Raw genomic sequence first — 21383 nt, 5'->3', positions numbered from 1 at the left:
TACAAGCACTGGATGACCTAACTGAAGACGAAGAGGAAGAGGAGGAGAACCACGCCCGAAGACAGCACAGTACTCTACCGGACCAGGAGGTCCGGTACAGCCCAGGCTATACTCCCGCGGAGCTGCGCTACAGACCCCCGACTCTATACACGGGTGAGCACGACGCACGACCCGCACCGAGGAACAGCACCTGGACAAGCGGGCCATGGTACACTGCCGGTACCAGCCCATACCAAGGAGCGGGAGGAGACTCGCCTAGGAGGCCTCTCCCCCAACGCTCGCCGATGTATCCACAGTCAGCGTCATACATTGGCACGCCTATGGTACCCGACTTCACCCAAGAGAACCGGGCCCAGTATACAGAACTCCGCATGTGTCTGGAGACCATGTTGGTGGATGTATTGGATGAACGCCACAAATACGCCATCCTACTGAAGCACTTAAAGGTACCCCGCGCACATAATATAGCGCTCGCCTACGCGACTTCCACCACCCCATACACAGCAGCGCTGGTAGCATTGGACCAGAGGTATGGGCGCATATGGGATTACGTGATCCAGGAGATCCGACACATCGACCGCTTACCCCCAGCAATAGACAATCGAGCACTGGACGACCTGTCCATCAGAGTGCAGTCCCTGGTAGGGATGTTGGGAGCGCAAAGAGAGAAGGGGAGGCATGAACTTTACGCCAACTCAAATGTGGAAAGGATCCTGGAGAAGCTGCCGCCCGCTCGTCAGGAACGCTTTAGGCGGCAGAGGGACCACAGAGACCCGAATGGCCCCGAACCGAACCTCCTCGATCTAGCAGACTTCCTGGCGAGAGAAGTCAGCAGCCTACGGCTAGATACATTCGGACGGAGCACCCCTGGCTCCAGAGAAGGAACCAGACGACTAAATGATGGAAGAAGATCGGTGACTGTGATGCACCAATCGGAGTCAGTACCGAGCAGCAGGAGCCACAGTACCCCCTCCAGAACGGAGAAGTGGAAGATAGTGTGCCCCTACTGTGAGAAAGAACACTGGCTAGCGCAATGTGACTCCTTCCCCAAGCTGAACGCGGAGGAAGCAGGTCAATGGATAAAGTCCAACAAGCGCTGTTTTCGCTGTGCGCGCTCACACATGGCAGCCGAATGCCGCTTAAAGAAAAGGTGCACCAAGTGCGATGGAGCCCATCTGGACATACTTCACGACAGTAACAGACGGCGCCCTTCACCTGCACCATCCAGCCGCAAAGCGAGCGTCATGTACATCGATCCCGCCAGCAGCAGTGGAGCCCGAGTACTCCTAAAAGTAGTGCGTGTGACACTAAGCTACCAGAATAAAGTCCTGGACACTTACGCCGTCCTCGATGACGGGTCAGAGAAGACCCTGCTGCTCGCCTCCGCTGCGGCCCAGCTAGGGCTGCGGGGAAGCGAAACCCAAATGACAATTCGGACAATAAGACGAGATTTGAAGACGATAAAGGGCGAGAATGTCTCATTCTCTATCGCAGCAAGCGGCCAGCCTGAGCGACGGTACCAGATTGCAGACGCTTTCACCAGCCAAGAAATAGGACTGTCGCGGTACACATACCCCGTCGCCAAGCTGATGGAGAAATATGCACATCTGCGCAAGTTACCGATCCCACTCATAGACAATGCTATGCCGACCCTGTTGATAGGCTCCGACCATGCAGACCTCATTGTCCCGATAGACCGGGTTCATACCGGACCCCGAGGCTGTCCTGCAGCAGTCGAGACCCGTTTGGGATGGACTCTCCAAGGCCCGCTCGCCAAATCTCTCAACCGAAGTACAGCCACTAGATGTCTCCACTCCCGAGTCACAGAGGGAGAAACCGCACTCCTGCAACACGTAGAGCGGCTATGGACCTTGGAACAAATGCCCTTTAAGAACGGAAAGAAAGACATTCGCTCTAAAGATGACATTTACGCAATTCACCTCCTCGAGACAGGGACCAAGAGAGTCCCGGTCAACGGCGTGTTGAGATACGCCACGCCACTCCTGCGGCGAGAAGGAATGCCTACTTTCCACGCCAAGACAGACGCCACAGAACGGTACCTGCTGAACACGGAGCGGCGCTTAGCCAAGAACCCCGCCCAAGAGAGTGTATACCGCGCTGAGATTGAGAAGCTCATCACAGCGGGACACGTCACAAAGATGGACATTAAAGAGGCTGACCAGACCACTGAATCGTGGTACGTGCCCCACCACAAGGTCCATCACAACGGTAAAGACCGCATAGTATTTAACTGCAGCTACCAGATCGGATCCCAAAATCTGAATAAAGAGTTACTGCCCGGTCCCACACTCGGCCCCTCCCTACTCGGCGTTCTACTCCGCTTCCGCCAGGAAAAGGTGGCCATCAGCGGGGACATTAAAGGAATGTTCCTGCAGGTGAGATTAGTAGAGGCGGACAAGCCCCTGTTACGGTTCCTATGGAGAGAGAAGCCAGGAGATGAGCACCCAGCCATCTACCAATGGGAAGTCCTCCCCTTCGGAACGACGTGCAGCCCCTGCTGTGCGACATTTGCACTACAGAAACATGTAGCAGAGGACCCAGCAGCGGACGAAGAGGTCCGACACAGCGTAAAGAACAGCTTCTACGTAGACAACTGTCTACAAAGCCTTTCAACCCAGGAAGAAGCCGAGGCTCTCCTGATTAAACTCCGCGCCTCATTGATCAAAGGCGGCTTTGATCTCAGGCAGTGGGCCAGCAGCGATCCGCAAGTACTGCGCAGCCTCTCCTCCGAGGACAAGGCAGCCAGCAGCGAGACCTGGATGGCTACAATCCCGGGAGAAGCCCAGGAGATGACCCTGGGATTGGTGTGGCGATTCAAAACAGATTCGCTTCACTACAGACACAAGCCCCTGACTACGGAGCAGGGAAGGCCGGCGGCGGCGCCGACCACCAGACGGAGTGTGTACACAACACTCGCCCGACAATATGACCCGCTAGGATGTATTCTACCGTACACCACCAGGGCAAAAATGATTATACGAGCATTGTGGGACAAGGACCAGGGCTGGGACGACCCCATTCCCGCACACCTTGCATCCACCTGGAGAGAGGGGGAGATGGAGCTCCACTCACTCCCAGGCGTTAATATGCGCCGAAGCTACTTCCCACCCACGGTGAGGCCAGAGACATGTAAAATGGACTTACACGTCTTCAGTGACGCCTCAGAGGTCGCATACGGATCAGTAGCCTACTTGCGGGCCCAAGACCAGGGGGGAGAGATCTACACAGCATTTGTCCTCGCCCGCTCGAGAATAGCCCCACGCAAGCAACAATCTATCCCACGTCTAGAGCTCTGCGCAGCCCTAGCCGGAGCGCACCTAGCCACGCTCATCCAACGTGAGCTCACCATACCGGTGTCTAGAACAATCCTGTGGTCAGATTCCACGACGGTACTCGCCTGGATCAAATCGGACTCATGCAAGTACAAAGTCTTCGTGGGAGTCAGAGTCACCGAGATTCAAGACTTAACCGAAGAGTTAACCGGAGAAACAGAGTGGCGCTACGTTGATACAAAACAGAACCCAGCTGACGTCATCACCCGGGGGATGCCCCTGGATGACCTCACCCGTCGCAATGTCTACAGTGACGGCCCCGCATTCCTAAGACTCCCGGAAGGACAGTGGCCCATGCCTATCCCGAGGGAAGCAAGTCCAGAGGAGGTGGAAATTAAGAAGTCTGTGTTCTGTGGATTGAGCACCGTAGCCTCCACCGACCCCAACATAGACGATTGCACGTCCATAGAGAGTGCACAACAAAGAACATTCCTGCGGTACCACCCGGAGTGCAAGTCCCCCGCTGATATGTCAGCAGCTAACTACGAGGAAGCAGAATTGCTTCTACTGCAGCGAGCCCAGAGAGACTCGTTCCCCGATGAATTGGCCTGTCTACAGGGAGGAAAGCCCGTCCCATCCGACAGCAGATTAATTCACCTGGCCCCCGAGAGCGACGCTCACACCCTCATCAGAGTGGGTGGTCGCCTACGCAGAGCCCCCAATCTACCGGATGACATTAAATACCTGATCGTATTGAACAGCCGACACAAGGTCACAGAGCTGATTATAAAGAAATACGATGAGGATGTACATCACGCAGGAGCAGAAAGAGTCCTCACGGAGATTGAGGGAGTACTTAACTCGAAGCCCCTCGGATATGTCTCCAGTGATGTGGCGGATATCGACCCAGTTACTTCCAACACACTCCTGATGGGGCGGCTAGATCCTGCATTACCACAGACAATGTACCGGCCTGAAGAAGCGAACGGCCGACGAATGTGGAGGTACAGCCAAGTATTAGCCGACAAGTTTTGGAACAGTTTCCTACTGCACTACCTACCGTCTCTACAGACCCGCCAGAAGTGGGTAAAGGAGAGAGACAATTTGACAGAAGGAACAGTCGTCATGATTATTGATCAATCACTGCCCAGAGCTATGTGGCCGGCCGGCCGCGTAAGCAAAGTGATCACCGGTGCCGACGGCAAGGTCCGAGCAGCTGAAGTGCTCGTCCAGGGTCGCACTTACACCCGTCCCGTGGCAAGGCTCATAGAACTGCCTCGACTCCCAGACACAATCGATGATGACCATGACCCTACAACCCTATGACTTTGTGAAGTTGACTGACCCCTACAGCAAACCCTTATGTGTAAATAGACAACGCGATTAATCTGTCTCTGTTTAACTGATTAGGTCTGGGACCTATTCAGGGGGTGGCTGTTGTGAAGGGCCAGATTAAACCGAATATATATATTTATTTATATATATATATTTAATTGTATTTGTATATTCTCTAATATTCCCTGATATCCCTTGTATATTCCTTGTACAATATGCATTGAATATCCATTCTAGCCTACTGAACATCCCATAATAGTCTCCATTCTACTATTGGTCGAGACCTTGGTGCCAGGCTGCCATACCCCTCAGACCCAGTTCAAACGTACCGCTCGACATGTACGAACAAGTCCTAGTTCCGCGTAGGAATTTGGCTACCGCACCACTAATGGGACTATTTGTTCATAGTGCGTATATATACTGCGCTACTAAAGTAGGACTTTCCTTTCAGTCCAGTTTCTTACCCTCCAATAGAGTCACAGACGTAAAGCCTCCCCGCGACGCCACGTGTGGGAGTAAGGCCAAGTTCGCCTACCATCGGTATTGAGACATCGTGTATATTAATATTTGAATAGTCATATTTGGCACTATATCGTCGAGTTGGACGTAGTCTATTAAGCTAATAATAGTCTGTTAATATATAGTGCTTCGTGCGGTGAGAATACTACCGTAGTCAGTACCCCATCGTTTCGGGCAGAGAACTGGCTGCTTACCCAGGGTGGTTGACCCTATGTGAAGCTGCACCCGAGGAGCCCCAGAGCCGACGAGCGAGTGGACCTGTATACCGGATTATTCTACCGACGACAGCCCGCCTTCCCAGGCACGGATTATGCTTTGGATACTTTGATTATTCCATGGATAAAGACCCCCGACACTGCCGTGTGTTGGAACCCCCCCCCCTGGAGAGGACGCAAGGTGAGGAGACGCTCTGCAAGACGAGGTCGCTTCACGTCTCTCCCCCGTGGACCGGAGAGAGCCGGCCCACAAAGAGTCCACCTGCTTTCATCTGTGGTCCAAGGATCGCCGGCGCATTGAACAGCACTACAGTGGGTTCACCTGGGATACCCTTGGCCGGACGAGGCAGCCGGATTCTACCCCCCCCCCCCTCCTACTCCTGTCGGCTTACAAGCGACCGGATTAACCCCCTCTAGTGTATCTAGTATAATCATTAAAGTATCATTGCTGTTATTCCTTAACTATTCCAGGTCGTATATTTACCACCTGCGCCTTCAGAGATTGGACATTCTCTATTGATATACCGACGAATACTCCTTGCCATAAAAGTGCATACTATTTCAATTCATAAATGTAATTAAGTGATTAAGTGCTTATTCTACACACCATCGCTGTGTAGAAATAAAGACCTGTTTCTAATTCGTACATTTGTGTTGGATCCGTTTCATCTACGTGAGAGTGTTCATGATAATATATTTATGCCGTGTACTGGGTGGCCAAATATTAAGTACAAAGGTAGTGGTAGTAAGTATCATATCTAGTAATACAGTCAGGGAATTGTACCCCTCAGTTACACTAAGGCTTGTGAAACACATTAAAAACCCAACGTAAAATATATGGGTGTGAAATTAATCTGATGATGAAGTTGTTTTTCTTAATCACTACAGATTAACCACTTTGTTTAGATTAGATTTGTTTAGCGCTATCCTGTATGATTCAGCTTTCTCTTTTATTTTTCTCCCTGTCTTCCACAAGTTGTATTCTATATAGTTTTTATTTCTTTTTCTTTTTTTACCAGGTAGTTAAGCTGAAGCAGATAGAACACACGCTAAACGAGAAAAGAATACTGCAGGCCGTATCCTTCCCCTTCCTCGTCAGATTGGACTATTCCTTCAAGGTACAGTCTGACTCCTTCCTACAGTCTGACTCCTTCCTACAGCCTGACTCCTTCCCACAGTCTGACCCCTTCCTACAGTTTGCCTACAGTCTGACCCCTTCCTACAGGCTGACACCCTTCCTACAGTCTGACCCCTTCCTACACTCTGACCCCTTCCTACAGTCTGACCCCTTCCTACACTCTGACCCCTTCCTACAGTCTGACACCCTTCCTACAGTCTGACACCTTCCTACAGCCTGACACCTTTCCTACAGTCTGACACCCTTCCTACAGCCTGACCCCTTCCTACAGCCTGACACCCTTCCTACAGCCTGACACCCTTCCTACAGTCTGACCCCTTCCTACAGCCTGACACCCTTCCTACAGTCTGACCCCTTCCTACAGTTTGCCTACAGTCTGACCCCTTCCTACAGGCTGACCCCTTCCTACAGCCTGACACCCTTCCTACAGTCTGACCCCTTCCTACAGTCTGACACCCTTCCTACAGCCTGACACCCTTCCTACAGCCTGACACCCTTCCTACAGTCTGACCCCTTCCTACAGCCTGACACCTTCCTGACCCCTTCCTACAGTCGGACCCCTTCCTGACCCCTTCCTACAGTCTGACCCCTTCCTACAGGCTGACACCTTCCTACAGTTCGACCCCTTCATACAGCCTGACACCCTTCATACAGTCTGACACCCTTCCTACAGTCTGACCCCTTCATACAGTCTGACACCCTTCCTACAGTCTGACCCCTTCCTACAGGCTGACCCCTTCCTACAGTCTGACACCTTCCTACAGTCTGACCCCTTCCTACAGTCTGACCCCTTCCTACAGGCTGACACCCTTCCTACAGTCTGACCCCCTTCATACAGCCTGACACCCTTCCTACAGCCTGACACCCTTCCTACAGCCTGACACCCTTCCTACAGGCTGACACCCTTCCTACAGTCTGACCCCTTCCTACAGTCTGACACCCTTCCTACAGCCTGACACCCTTCCTACAGTCTGACACCCTTCCTACAGTCTGACACCCTTCCTACAGGCTGACACCCTTCCTACAGGCTGACACCCTTCCTACAGTCTGACCCCTTCCTACAGTCTGACACCCTTCCTACAGGCTGACACCCTTCCTACAGTCTGACCCCTTCCTACAGTCTGACCCCTTCCTACAGTCTGACCCCTTCCTGACCCCTTCCTACAGTCTGACTTCCTCCTACAGTCTGACCCCTTCCTACAGTCTGACCCCTTCCTACAGTCTGACACCTTCCTACAGTCTGACCCCTTCCTGACCCCTTCCTACAGTCTGACTTCCTCCTACAGTCTGACCCCTTCCTACAGTCTGACCCCTTCCTACAGCCTGACACCTTCCTACAGTCTGACCCCTTCCTGACCCCTTCCTACAGTCTGACTTCCTCCTACAGTCTGACCCCTTCCTACAGCCTGACACCTTCCTACAGTCTGACCCCTTCCTGACCCCTTCCTACAGTCTGACTTCCTCCTACAGTCTGACCCCTTCCTACAGTCTGACCCCTTCCTACAGTCTGACACCCTTCCTACAGTCTGACACCCTTCCTACAGTCTGACCCCTTCCTACAGCCTGACACCCTTCCTACAGTCTGACCCCTTCCTACAGTCTGACCTCTTCCTGACCCCTTCCTACAGTCTGACCCCTTCCTACAGTCTGACCCCTTCCTACAGCCTCACCCTTCCTACAGCCTGACCCCTTCCTACAGTCTGACCTCTTCCTGACCCCTTCCTACAGTCTGACCCCTTCCTACAGTCTGACCCCTTCCTACAGCCTCACCCTTCCTACAGCCTGACCCCTTCCTACAGCCTGACCCCTTCCTGACCCCTTCCTACAGCCTGACCCCTTCCTACAGCCTGACCCCTTCCTGACACCCTTCCTTCAGCCTGACCCCTTTTGAAGTGTTTTGGAGGATTAGTGGCAGTCTCCCTCTGCATTGGGAGGGGGTGGGAATAATGCAGCGTTTGTTTTCACAGGACAACTCAAACCTCTACATGGTGATGGAGTACGTTCCCGGAGGAGAAATGTTCTCGCACCTCAGGCGCATCGGGAGGTTCAGGTACGGTCGGCACACAAAGGGCTTTCTGACTCCAGAGACAGTCAGGAGTGTTAACGGTGTAAAAATGTACTTTCAGCGTTGTGTGTCGAAATGTAAACCTGTAGAGACGACTCCTTCACTCATTCTCCTCCCTAGGTCTCTTCACCCCCCCCCCCCCCCCCCAGTTTAACTGGTGGTATTGTTTAAGGCTCATTTGAATTGTTTACAACATTGGAATACAAATTTTACATTTGAATGCATAAAGGATGGAAAATCATTGTGGACTCAAAATGTTAATTCACATTGAATCTGAAAATGTATGTATCGACCACTCTGGATGCAGTTTTGCCTACATACCCATAATTCAATGTTGTTGTTGGCTATGTTCCAGTTATTTGCAGTTATCTGCCTACTATGTACACTTGTCTCTCTGTTTTAAGGTTGTGTGCTTTGTTAGGCCTTAAGTCTAATGATCTGTCTCCTTTTCCCACCTTCAGTGAACACCATGCACGGTTTTATGCAGCTCAGATAGTACTCACCTTTGAGTACCTCCACTCCTTAGACCTCATCTACAGAGACCTGAAGCCTGAAAACCTGCTCATAGATCAACATGGGTACATCCAGGTAAGTGATCGACACACTTAATTGTGGTTCTATTGTAGCTCAGAGGATGGAGGGCTGACGCCAAAACTGCCAGCTAGGGGTGGACGGTATAAACGGTATACGGTATAAACGGTATGAATTTGCTCTACGGTATGGATTTTGACTATACCGTGTAACCGGTAGAGCAGCTCTAAAATAGCAATGACGTCATGTAACCACAGCGCGACTATTTCAATCGCATTTGCCCCTAAAAATAGATAGAATTAGTCATAGATATGTGCAAACTGGAAAAAGTTATTTAGGAGGCTTCGCGCAGTGGGCGTGTCAACACGCAATTGTCATTTCATAATAAACACATATCACCGCGGCGCACAGCAAGTTTCAATTTCAGTTCCTGGCATTTTTAACCAGTGGAGAAAGGTAAGAGATCTTACCTATCGTTTTTCTTATATGAATTATTCTACGTTAATAAAACATACCTGGTGATCAACTACAGTTTGCTGTAAACATTATGATATGTGTGTAGTGTTATGATAACGACGGCTGCAGCGGGAGGACAGCTGCAGCAGTGGATTTGCGAAATAGCATGCAGCTGCAGAGCCGCAGAGCCAGGGGCGCTTTCAGGTCTGGTCACAGGCCCGCTCAACAGCGCCCCCCCACCCAACTGCTGAATTGCCAATGGCTGAATTGGAGTATTGCACTGTGAAATGCGAAAATTAACTAAATGGGTTTTATTTCTATATATAAAAATAATCCATTTAACAAATGTAAAATACTTTTTTTTGGCAAGTAATGTACTTGGTGGAGCCTGAACACAGAGTAACACAGCTATCACCGACTACCGCGGCAAGCCTACACCTCGCCTGGACAAACGAAAAGGTCCCGCTCGGTTTTGGATTTAAATGCAGCGGGCATCAATTACTAATGTTAACTGAACTTAGTATTCCTTATTCTTTAGTGTTGTATGACAATAAATTTAAATGGTCACTGGCCAGTTATACAGATAAACATACACTCAGGAGTAGGGGTGTAACGGTATACAAAAACCACGGTACGGTACGTACCTCGGTTTTGAAGTCAAGGTTCACTACGGGTTTTCGGTACAGTGGGGGAACGTTTGGCTTTCCATGTTCCACTCAGGGGTGATGTAGTGTGCAGTAACTAATTGTACTTGTTGGGCTGTCAACGAATATTCTATATTGAAATTAATAATCGACTTGTAAAAAAAACTAAAAAAGAATAATAATTATATTAGATTGTGAAAAAAACAGCCCCCGGTGGGCGGTCGTTAGTGGTTAACATACCGTTGTATTCGTTCGGTACACTACACAGCCGTTCGGTATGGTACGGTACACACTGAAGCGGTTCGGTTCGGTAGGGATACGTGTACCTTTACACCCCTACTCAGGAGTGATGTATTAGGCTACAGCAAAGGGTTCCACAGTACCAGAGTAAACGGTTCAGTTTTTTTACATGTTGCATCCCTGATATATGAAGTGTCCACCGGAGCATGCGAGATAGAAAACGGAACGTGCTCGTGCCCGCGCTTCACCCCACCGCTCCCCATGCTTGCAGCTGCAACGCTCTTTTTATTGCTCCCCCACTCATGTGAGGAAAAAGACAGCTCCAAATGTACTCTGTTGTGAAAACCGACCCTGGAGTTGATGGCGAGTGGTTTTGGCATCTTGGAGCAAGAAGCCCAAGATAGGCCATTGTATGAATTAGCCCATGTGAAAATGCAGTAGAGAAGTAATTTCCCTCATGCAGAATGCATGCATGGTCATATAATTTCCACCGTGGTAATGTGGGAGGAGAGTAAGGAGTAGATGGCTTTCATACACGACTCAGTCGAATCAGATTTTTTCAAATCAGTAAAAATATTATTTTCATGAAATATATCTTTTTTATATAGACTATTACCACATTAACACTTTCAGAGCCAGTGCTTAACCTTGATTTACCCGTTGAATGCCACCATCCACTTCAATGTTAGCTTAAAAACGCCTAATCTGTGTTTAAAATTATGGCTATGTGTCTAATCTGCCCGTCGCTTATCAATAACTCGTTTTCCAGTCAACATTGTCGAAGCGGATTGTTTTTTTATCGGTTCATTTTCGTTTTATAGCATTTTGAAAAGCCCTCGTTTTCAAGGAAAATATAAAGATTCCATGATAAGACATTTACTGGAATATTCTAGAATACACAAAAACGATATTAATATCCTATCACAGCGCTGTATTTTGGCTGGAAAAGGCATATTGGGAGTCAGAAGGTGCAGTACCGGCCAGATCCTGTTACTGGGGCTATCTCGAGAATGCAGTAACCCCCCCTCCTTCCCAGTCCCTAGTGGACCTCTCTATCGCTCTATCAGCTTAGCTTAGTTAGCTCACGCTAACGCAACGTAAATTTCGGTATTTAACGCAACATGGGCATAAAGGAATGGCGAGGATGGAAAGCATGTTAGATGCATTTGACCCCTTGTGGGGAAAAAAACAACAGGCACTTATTTCGGGCAAAATAGGCGGACTCTGAAGCAATGCTGTCTAACGTCTACACACGCTGAGCTGCGCTGAGCTACTGTTGTTGTTGCAGCTGGGCGGATATGCTCACGAGGGGATTTTCAAAATAAGAGTATCGCAATATGAATCGATCTTTCTACGTTGCATCGATCCTATTTGATAATTGATAATAGATCGATATATTGATCTGGATCGATGTATCGTCCCACCCCTAGTTTTTTAAGAATCAATACGAGATGGCAGCAGGCTAAACAAATGAGGCTACCGCAGAACTCTGCTGCTGTCCTGGGTCCTGAAACAACATAGTGTGATTACAGATCTCTGCTGCTCTCCTGGGTCCTGAAACAACATAGTGTGATTACAGACCTCTGCTGCTGTCCTGGATCCTGAAACAACATAGTGTGATTACAGTCCTGGGTCCTGAAACAACATAGTGTGACTACAGACCTCTGCTGCTGTCCTGGGTCCTGAAACAACAGTGTGATTACAGACCTCTGCTGCTGTCCTGGGTCCTGAAACAACATAGTGTGACTACAGACCTCTGCTGCTGTCCTGGGTCCTGAAACAACATAGTGTGATTACAGTCCTGGGTCCTGAAACAACATAGTGTGACTACAGACCTCTGCTGCTGTCCTGGGTCCTGAAACAACATAGTGTGATTACAGTCCTGGGTCCTGAAACAACATAGTGTGATTACAGTCCTGGGTCCTGAAACAACATAGTGTGACTACAGACCTCTGCTGCTGTCCTGGGTCCTGAAACAACATAGTGTGACTACAGACCTCTGCTGCTGTCCTGGGTCCTGAAACAACATAGTGTGATTACAGACCTCTGCTGCTGTCCTGGGTCCTGAAACAACATAGTGTGACTACAGACCTCCTCTTTCCAATGGCAGAGTTCAATCTGGATTTAGTACCACCAGGCGCCCCTAACGGGGCAGCAAAAACTGTGAATGAAATCTACTGTAAGTACAGTTACCTTTTTATAATGTAAATAGCTCCGCTATTTTTCATCAGATTGTGACACGTTTTTTCCTAGGCGTTCACAGAAAGGTAAAGAAACAAACTATGTTCAGGTTTGTTCGACCCATGAGATATAATGACAAAAATAACTTCAGAATTTTTCGCTAATAATATTTTCAACAGCTTTGACGGAGGCTGGTGTGAGCTGGGTCTCTTCTCTCTTAGGACTACAACGTTTTTATGACCGCTTCCTTTATTTCCGTCTCATTCATCTGGTTTCCGCCAGGATGCGCCAAGATATTTATAAATCATATATCGCTAATAACTAGGGATGCTCGATATTGGCTTTTTTACCGATACCGATATTCCGATATTGTCCAACTCTTAATTTCGATACCGATACCGATATCAACCGATACCGATATATGCAGGGTTTCCCCCCAAAAAAACTGAATAATTTCAGGTAATTAATAATTTCACTGGATGCATTCAAAAGGCTTTCTAAATGTAAGCATTATCTGTGCAAAATATGATAATTAAAAAAGTAAAAATTAACATTACATATCTCTTGTTGTTGAATTAAACCAACATGCATACTTTTGACAATAAATAAAATAAGAATTGGTTCTTACTTGCTTGCCTGGGTAAATAAAGGTTAAATAAATGTAAAAAAAAAAAAAAAAAATCCGATACCGATATTTTCCGATATCACATTTTACTGCCGATATCGGCCGATAATATCGGTCGGCCGATAATATCGGACATCCCTACTAATAACACTTAAGTAGGGATGTCCGATATTATCGGCCGATATTGGCAATAAAATGTGATATAGAAAATTATCGGTATCGGTTACATTTATTTAATCTTTATTTACCCAGGCAGAAAGTAAGAACAAATTCTGATTTTATTTATTTTCAAAATAAACCCTGCATACCGTAATTCCTCTAATAGTAACCCCGGCTTGTATTTGTTTCAACTGTAGCGGGTACCAGGCTTGTATTAGGAGGATGCCTGTATAAGAGGGAGGCCTATATTTCAAATTTTCAAACGGATCATAATGAATAAATCAACATTTTGTGTCAGTTTGAACCCAGTAAAATGTACTGGGTTCATTTATTGAAACCAAGTACTGTATGAAATAGTAAACAGTGCAATTACAGGTGGTCACTGGTCATTTCAACGTTTTCAAAGTGAAATCAAGTAACTAGCTCAGTATGCAGCTCAGTATATTAGTAACCCGGCTTGTATTAGGAGGCCGGCTTATAATTGCTTAGCTCAAGAGCGCACCCGGCCATTAATAGAGACCCGGCTTGTATTTGAGACCCGGTTACTATTAGAGGAATTACGGTATATCGGTATCGGTTGATATCGGTATCGGAAATTAAGAGTTGGACTATATCGGTATCTGTAAAGAAGCCAATATCGAACATCCCTAAGCATTGGTAAACAAACGTAGTGCTGCAAATATACAATTTGACTGCTGTTTTGATATGGTTAGGGTCTACTCTTGGCTACATTTGAAAAAGAAACGCAACATGAATTAATACGGACTGTATTGATCTTTTTATGGTGTGAAATTAATCTCATACCAGACTCCTCAGACTTAAGGGGTTCATGTATCTGCAATGTGTACTGGATGTATCCGAATGTGTCTGCTCTGCAATGTGTATACTTGGTGTATCATTCACAAGTGGAGAAGTACACCAATATGAACAAATCGTCACCACAATGCCGTTAACATGCAAATCTACACCTATGCAAATGACCGCAGGTCTGCGACTTGGCACGTGTGGTTAAACGGTGCTCTCGCTCATAGTCCTGGTGTTGCTCTCCCTCAGGTGACAGACTTTGGCTTCGCCAAGAGAGTAAAAGGCAGGACCTGGACATTGTGTGGAACTCCGGAGTACCTGGCTCCTGAGATCATCCTCAGCAAGGTCAGCTACACATCCCAACAGTGCACATACACATTAGTTAGGCTGGGCGCAGTGTTGGGAAAGTTCACTTTCTACATGAACTAGTTCAGTTCACAGTTCACAAATTTTAAAATGAACTAGTTCAGTTCATAGTTCATAATTCAAAATGTTGAACTAAAGTTCATGGTTTCAAAAATGAACAAATTTATAGTTTATAGTTCTTTTTTCAATACGTTGCTGCAAGCTATTATTTGTCAAATTTATTGCCACAACCCATATAGAACCACAGACAGCAATCAGAATACTGGCATTTCCATAACGCTTTGCTGCCGCCCATTCAGTCCACACTAGTAGCAGCTGCAGCTTTCATCTCTACAGTATATTTTCAAAAACATGAGGAAAAACGTGCTGCTTGAATGGTCTTTATTAAGTATAATAATCTAAATATATTTAAAGTACCAAAAGTGAAAGTAGTCATTGTGCACTGCAAACATATAACATATAAACATGTGCCGACATAACTCTGTACTAACACAACACGAGGTAGGAACCAGGCTGAGGTATGAAACTAAGGTTGTACCTGAAAGTTCAATATTCAAAGTGAAAAACATTTACTGACTTTAACTAAAACTCTTTTAAATGCTCATACGCCGACACCGTAGAGTCTGACTCAGAGCGAGTGCTTCTTCTATACTACCCGGTTCCGCGGTTCCACATTGTTCTTGTTGTGAGTCTGATGACGTATATTTTTGTGTGCAGCGTACGCGTCACAGGCAGCTTGCGGTTGCCAGATTGGGTGGTTTTCCGCATTATTTTGAAGCCTGTTTTAACTGGGTTTTTGGCTGAAAGGCATATGAAATCTGGCACACTTTTGAACGCCGTTATAATACAGTGCTGAGAATGAACGCACTTTTGAGCGCCGTTATACAGCGCTGAGAATGAACTCGTTCTCAATTACGTTCATCTAGCGGAAATACAGTACGTTCAGTTCACGTTTGCCCAAAATACTAACGCGTTCAGGTACATCACTGGCTGGGAGGTATACCCAATATGAAGGTATACTGCCATGGTTCCATGCAAAGGTAAGGGTTCTTACCATACCGTCGTCCTCAATATATATACATATTGTAAAAAAGAATATATATATATTATTTTTTACAATATGTATATATATTGAGGACGACGGTATGGTAAGAACCCATATATATATACAAACTGTATAAGTTAATCAAAAAAAGGATTCCTTGCAGCAGTATTTAAACAGTTTAAAAAGAAAATTATAAAAAGAACATTTCGAATGAAATAGGACCATGACAATTGTATTACCAGAAAAAAAGATTGCATATCACAATATAATTTGTACTGAAAAACTATACCATCACATACCGTTATATTGTCAAAACTAAGGAAAATATTGTGATATTTTGGTCATATCGCCCAGCCCTAATTTCAAGGTTATTTGGCTTTCTGAGTATCTGAGCTTGCTTCCACTTTTTGTTGTTTGTTAGCCAGACTTTCCTAAAACCGGACGAGCGACGAACTGGATGGTATTTGTCAGAGGGGTGTTTCTGACGTGTCTGCTTCTCCTCAGGGCTGGATGGTGTTTGTCAGAGGGGTGTTTCTGACGTGTCTGCTTCTCCTCAGGGCTGGATGGTGTTTGTCAGAGGGGTGTTTCTGACGTGTCTGCCTCTCCTCAGGGCTACAACAAAGCTGTGGACTGGTGGGCACTGGGGGTCCTCATCTATGAGATGGCAGCTGGTTACCCTCCCTTCTTTGCAGATCAGCCCATCCAGATCTACGAGAAGATCGTGTCTGGCAAGGTGCACACACACATACTCGCACGTATTCACAGGCCAAACCCCACACATAGTTTTTATTGCATACTCAAAAATACTTGACCAGGCGGTCGGGTGGCGTAGCGGAGATTGCGCTCGTCACCAATGCAAGAGGCTGCGGTCTCGACTCCCGGAGTCAGCATTGCCTGCGGCTTGGGCCGATCGTCATACTAACTCGTTTGGCTGAGTTAGCGGGAGGGAAGTCGTGGGTGGGAATCTGGCGTTGTGGACAGCGACGCCTACAGGTCAGGTCTGGGCGCCTGCTCAGCGAAAGGCAGGAAGTGGTGAAGGCAGCGTGACCTCCCACACGTTACACTTCACCAATGAGAGTCCTCGCTGCCAGGTGAGAAGAGAGCCGCTGGCTGTCTCCGCATGTGTCGGAGGAAGCATGTGGTAGACTTCAGGGCTCCCTTGTACCGACCAGTAGGGGGAACATGCGCACAACAACCAGGTATGGGAGGGGGGGAATTGGCATAACGACTAAATTGGGATGGGGAGAAAAGCATAGAAAATCAGGTGGAGAAAAAGAGGATAAAAAAAATTTAAAATACTTGACCAGCCACGCAAGCACCAATCTGATGAGGTTATTCCTGAGGTTTCTTTACCTGACTCTGCCGTATCAAAAGCATGCAAAGTGTAAGACGAATAGATTATGCGTTGAAATTTGGTCTGACTGCTTGACAAATCGAAAAAACCCTCCTCCCCGGTCTTGTAGGTACGATTCCCCTCTCATTTTAGCTCGGACCTGAAGGATCTTCTGAGAAACCTATTGCAGGTCGACCTGACGAAGCGATTTGGAAACCTGAAGAACGGCGTCAACGACATCAAAAACCATAAATGGTTCTCCACAACAGACTGGATCGCCATCTACGAGAGAAAGGTAGGTCTCCATTGTTATCAAACAAGGACACAGTGTCACACATGCAAAGCATTCACAGTGACACTAAAGGGGCGTGCTTAAAGGAACACGTCAACATTATGGGAAATGCACTTATTATCATCATCTTCAGAGTCGGACAAGAAGATGGATACCAATTTCCTCTCTGCTTTCAGTAGAAGGCTATCTTGCTGCAAGCATGGACGTGGATACGGACCACTAGCCTAACTTAAAACTCCAGGAGAGGTGTTTTTGGCCAACAACTAGGCTGGCTGGTCCGTATCCACTTCCATTCATTTAAGCTAGGCTAGCTTTCTACTGAACGCACAGAGAGGAAATTAGTATCCATCTTCTTGTCTGTCTCAGGAGGAGACGGTAAGTGTATAATGTTGGTGTGTTCCTCTAAGTGTCTTCATGATTGCCTAGGCTGTACAGATGTAGCGCTTAGGACTCTCTGCACTGCGGCGTGGGTACCAGGGTTTGTGCCGGATTAACGGTATCAACCAGTAGGGGCGCTCGGGTTGCACCTGGTTACTTTCATCTCTAGGTAAAGGGGAGGGGAGAAAAACAAGCGTTCTCAGCTTGATGCTGTATAAAGAACAATCGAGACCGTTTTCAAATGTCTAATCTAAAGAATTTTGTTTGCTCATAAAATGCTTAACATGTTAAATGTGATTATAACAGACGGCTGTTAATGTCGGAACCTTCATTTGAGATAAATAATAAGTTAGTATAATAATAATAAGTAAGACAAACAATGAGTTTAACGAATTCCATATAAATCGATAATTTATTAACAGTGGAGCGCCCCTCTGGGCAGTTTATGTTACAAACAGACACATAATCAGCTGCTTGTATTTGCATTCCAAAGTAGGAGAGCTATAGCATTTTAACACCTTAGCAGTCATGTGCGAACAATAGCTCTTGTGTCCACCCCTAACCCCCGGCCCCCCACCTGATTAGCTGTAGGTGAAATAGGTCTCAACTAGTGCGCAATGAATGAATTTCTGAAAAGCAGTCTAAGTCGGACAGACTGGTGCGCGCGTGTGTGCTCTTAACGGAATGTCAGAGCACGTGATGCATCTGAACCAATCACGTTGTCAGAAATCTGCACCAGCCAATGAGAGCTTGTTGTGTGTAACAAACCCCCCTTTGCACGAGACAGAGCTTTACAGCGGTGAATATGATATTGGGCAGAGAGCGACCGCTGATCTGCATGCTATGAAATCTATAGGTGCAGCATGACAAAGTGTAGTAAAATAAACATCTAAATGTGTATTTTGAATGTTTCCTTTCCACTAGTCTGAAGGAAGACATGTTATGGAAGCAAAATAGCACAAAATCTTAAAATTGACCAGTGCATCAAAAAACTGTTTTCACCTGTCCTTGCCACTTAACTGTCACAGGCACCTATAGGTGCTGTTTCGCACTCGCGGCACTTTGGCCTCGTTTTTAAGGCGATCCAATGCGTTTATGCCAATGAACCAATACATTGCTTGAAAGCTAAGATTTTCGCTGTTCGATTGATACCATAGTCAAGGTATTAGGTGCTTGCATAAAATAAATAATTCTAAATATATATATTTTTTATTATTATAATTATTTTATTATAAATAATGTGTAACTATGTGTAACCTTTCATTAGCGCCCAAGATTTTGACTGTACGTTGAAGCGTTCAAGAGTTAGTGTTTGGAGACATAGGGTCTCCAAGTGGCCATTTTCTTTTTTTATTGCTGGGAAGGGGGGGGGGGTAAATGTATCTATGTTCCAGTTTTATGTACTGTAGAGCTTCAATACACTCTGTACCAATCACAAATACCACCAACCTGGTTGTGTGGCAATACATTTATCTTGTATCTTGTATTTGGAGACTCCAAGTGGCCATTTTGGAAAAACGCATCTCATACCATTATAAAAAGTTGTGTAAAACACTCATTTTCTGTGGTATTGTTATCAACTTTGGACCTGTACTAGATAAGGCTTTAGGCTATGGACCCATTGTGGTTTCCAGGTCATACCCATCAGCTGGAACCTGTAAGAGGCCTCTGTTTGCAAGATAATTCAAATGGAAGTTAAAAGAAAACGTAAACATTTAACGTAACTTAACTTCAAAATTTTAAAAGCACTCAAGAGTGATTCTTCCTGTTGTGGATGAAAATTCAGAATGTTTCCTTTCAAAAGATACCAGACTGATGCATGTGCTATGAGTATAAAGTATAATAAATTGTAGATTACTTTGGGTATGCAATTTTCAGGCTTTTTCTGAAGAATTTGCCCGTCAGTTAACACTCACATGCCGTCGGAACATTCAGGGAGAAATTAATAATAATAATAATGACAACAGACGCAACGTTTAACGAATTCCATATAAAACTATAGTTTCTTAACACATTGGGCGCCAGAGGTCGCTGTGGGCGTTGGGCCGTTGTGTGCCCGCGCTCTGTTCAATGGGGATAAATTCCGGTGTTTGCAGTGCTAAAACTATATTAAATATTATAGCTATGGATCTAATAACATAGTCGATTGTCAGTGAGTTTCTTCCGGTCAACATGCAAAAAACAGATAATTTTTTCATCCATACATTTCCGTTTTATACCGTGGTGAATATGAGTATAGTTTTAGAGTGATTCTGTGTAATCCCGGGAAACGATGCCAAACAGCGTTTTACTGCATTCCATTATAAATCGTGCCATTTCTCGCCTGGATCAATAATCAATCTGAAATCAACGCTAGATTATCGGTATTATGTTTCATCATGCATGCAAGAAAGGGTGGGGGAGGGGTCGTTTTTCTATGCTTCGATCGCCACCAACGGGACACGGCCCACACACACACCGCAGACACACGCTCCGATCGCGGGGGGGAAATTATCGGATCAGCGCAAGATTGATAACATATAGTCCTTACCTTGTCTATGATGTACTGCAAAAAGAATAATCCAATTATCTGATCGCCATTCCAAATACTGATCGCAATCGTGTGTCCAACGTGATCCAGCATTGAACATGAACAGGGGGGCGGGGACCCTCGTCGATGCCATCCCTATAAGCGATTGTCTTGCAGGAGTATTTAGACCCAGAAAACAAACTACATCGTTTCAAATAGAGTGCAATAGCGGCCGCAAGGCGTTAGGCGGCGGTATTGGCCGTTTGCGATCTCCGAGCCATTCCCAATGATAACATCAGGCTGGATGGATGAATTATGAATGGATATAGCGAATAAAAGAAATAACAATTAAAACCGGACTTTTCTCGGGTTTGGCGCTCAAGCGATGGCGAGTTAACCCGACTTATCTCGGGTCTGGCACTGAATGTGTTAAGATGCAGCAAGGCACACACACACAATATGGCATATCCATTGCATACATTCGGTAAATAAATGCTTATTCTCTTATAATTATAGAATAAATGTGGACACGCAGCGTGGCGCCGACAGACTGCGATGTGCACGGGCTGACTACCCGCGGGCAGATAATTAAATAATAATAATGACTGTGTGAATTTGTCTTACTTGATTTTGTCACTATTATTAGATACAGTTTATAATTGATCTCAAGAACTACTGTAAGTATCACTTCAGTACTGTAGGTTAGATGCCAAACTTATTTTTGTTGTATTGTGCTTCAGTACATGATGACAATCTATTTGAATCTAATTATCTGTGCCCTCCCATTTCAGACTGCAATGTGCACGGGATGACTTTAATTATTATTAAATAAATAAATAATAATAATAATGACAACAGACACAAAGTTTGACGAATTCCATATAAATCATAGTTTATTAAGATGCAGCAGGCGGCCCTCTGGGCAGACACACAAACACACACACACACTTGTGCTTATTCTCTTATAATTATAATAATAAATACGACTATATATGTTTGTATTGGTGTGCGTCTGTGTTCATTAGGAAGAAATCATTGGTGATTGCCAATGATTCTACAGACGGCTATTAAATGTTTTGAGACTTTGCGCCTCCTGGTGGCACATAACAGAACAGCAATCAACCTCAAAATCAACCCGTTGCACCGCAGTAGTATGGTGGAGAGTCCTAAGCGCTACATCTGTGTGGAGTCATGTTTAGCACAATATGTGTGGCCTAAATATTGAATATAATGTAGATGTGGGTATCTGCACTGA

At 46.1% G+C, this 21383-nt stretch overlaps 1 protein-coding gene across 2 annotated transcripts in view; it reads left to right on the top strand.

Moving 5' to 3' along the window:
• The window catches only part of prkacba (protein kinase, cAMP-dependent, catalytic, beta a), a gene marked incomplete at its 5' end in the record, with an annotated part of 37309 nt that overhangs the window by 11115 nt on the left and 4811 nt on the right, over positions 1–21383 (top strand). For both annotated transcript variants that reach the window (XM_084309078.1, XM_084309077.1), the window contains 6 exons: positions 6382–6480; positions 8468–8550; positions 9027–9153; positions 14455–14550; positions 16227–16349; positions 17080–17244. In XM_084309078.1, coding sequence (XP_084165204.1) covers positions 6382–6480; positions 8468–8550; positions 9027–9153; positions 14455–14550; positions 16227–16349; positions 17080–17244 — 693 coding nt within the window. The remainder of the gene's footprint in view (positions 1–6381; positions 6481–8467; positions 8551–9026; positions 9154–14454; positions 14551–16226; positions 16350–17079; positions 17245–21383) is intronic.

The sequence above is a fragment of the Notolepis coatsorum genome (assembly GCF_963971535.1).
Source record: "Notolepis coatsorum genome assembly, chromosome: 2".
Classification (NCBI taxonomy): domain Eukaryota; kingdom Metazoa; phylum Chordata; class Actinopteri; order Aulopiformes; family Paralepididae; genus Notolepis; species Notolepis coatsorum.
The sequence above is the reverse complement of the archived record's forward strand: the minus strand, read 5'-3'. Positions and strand labels throughout refer to the sequence as shown.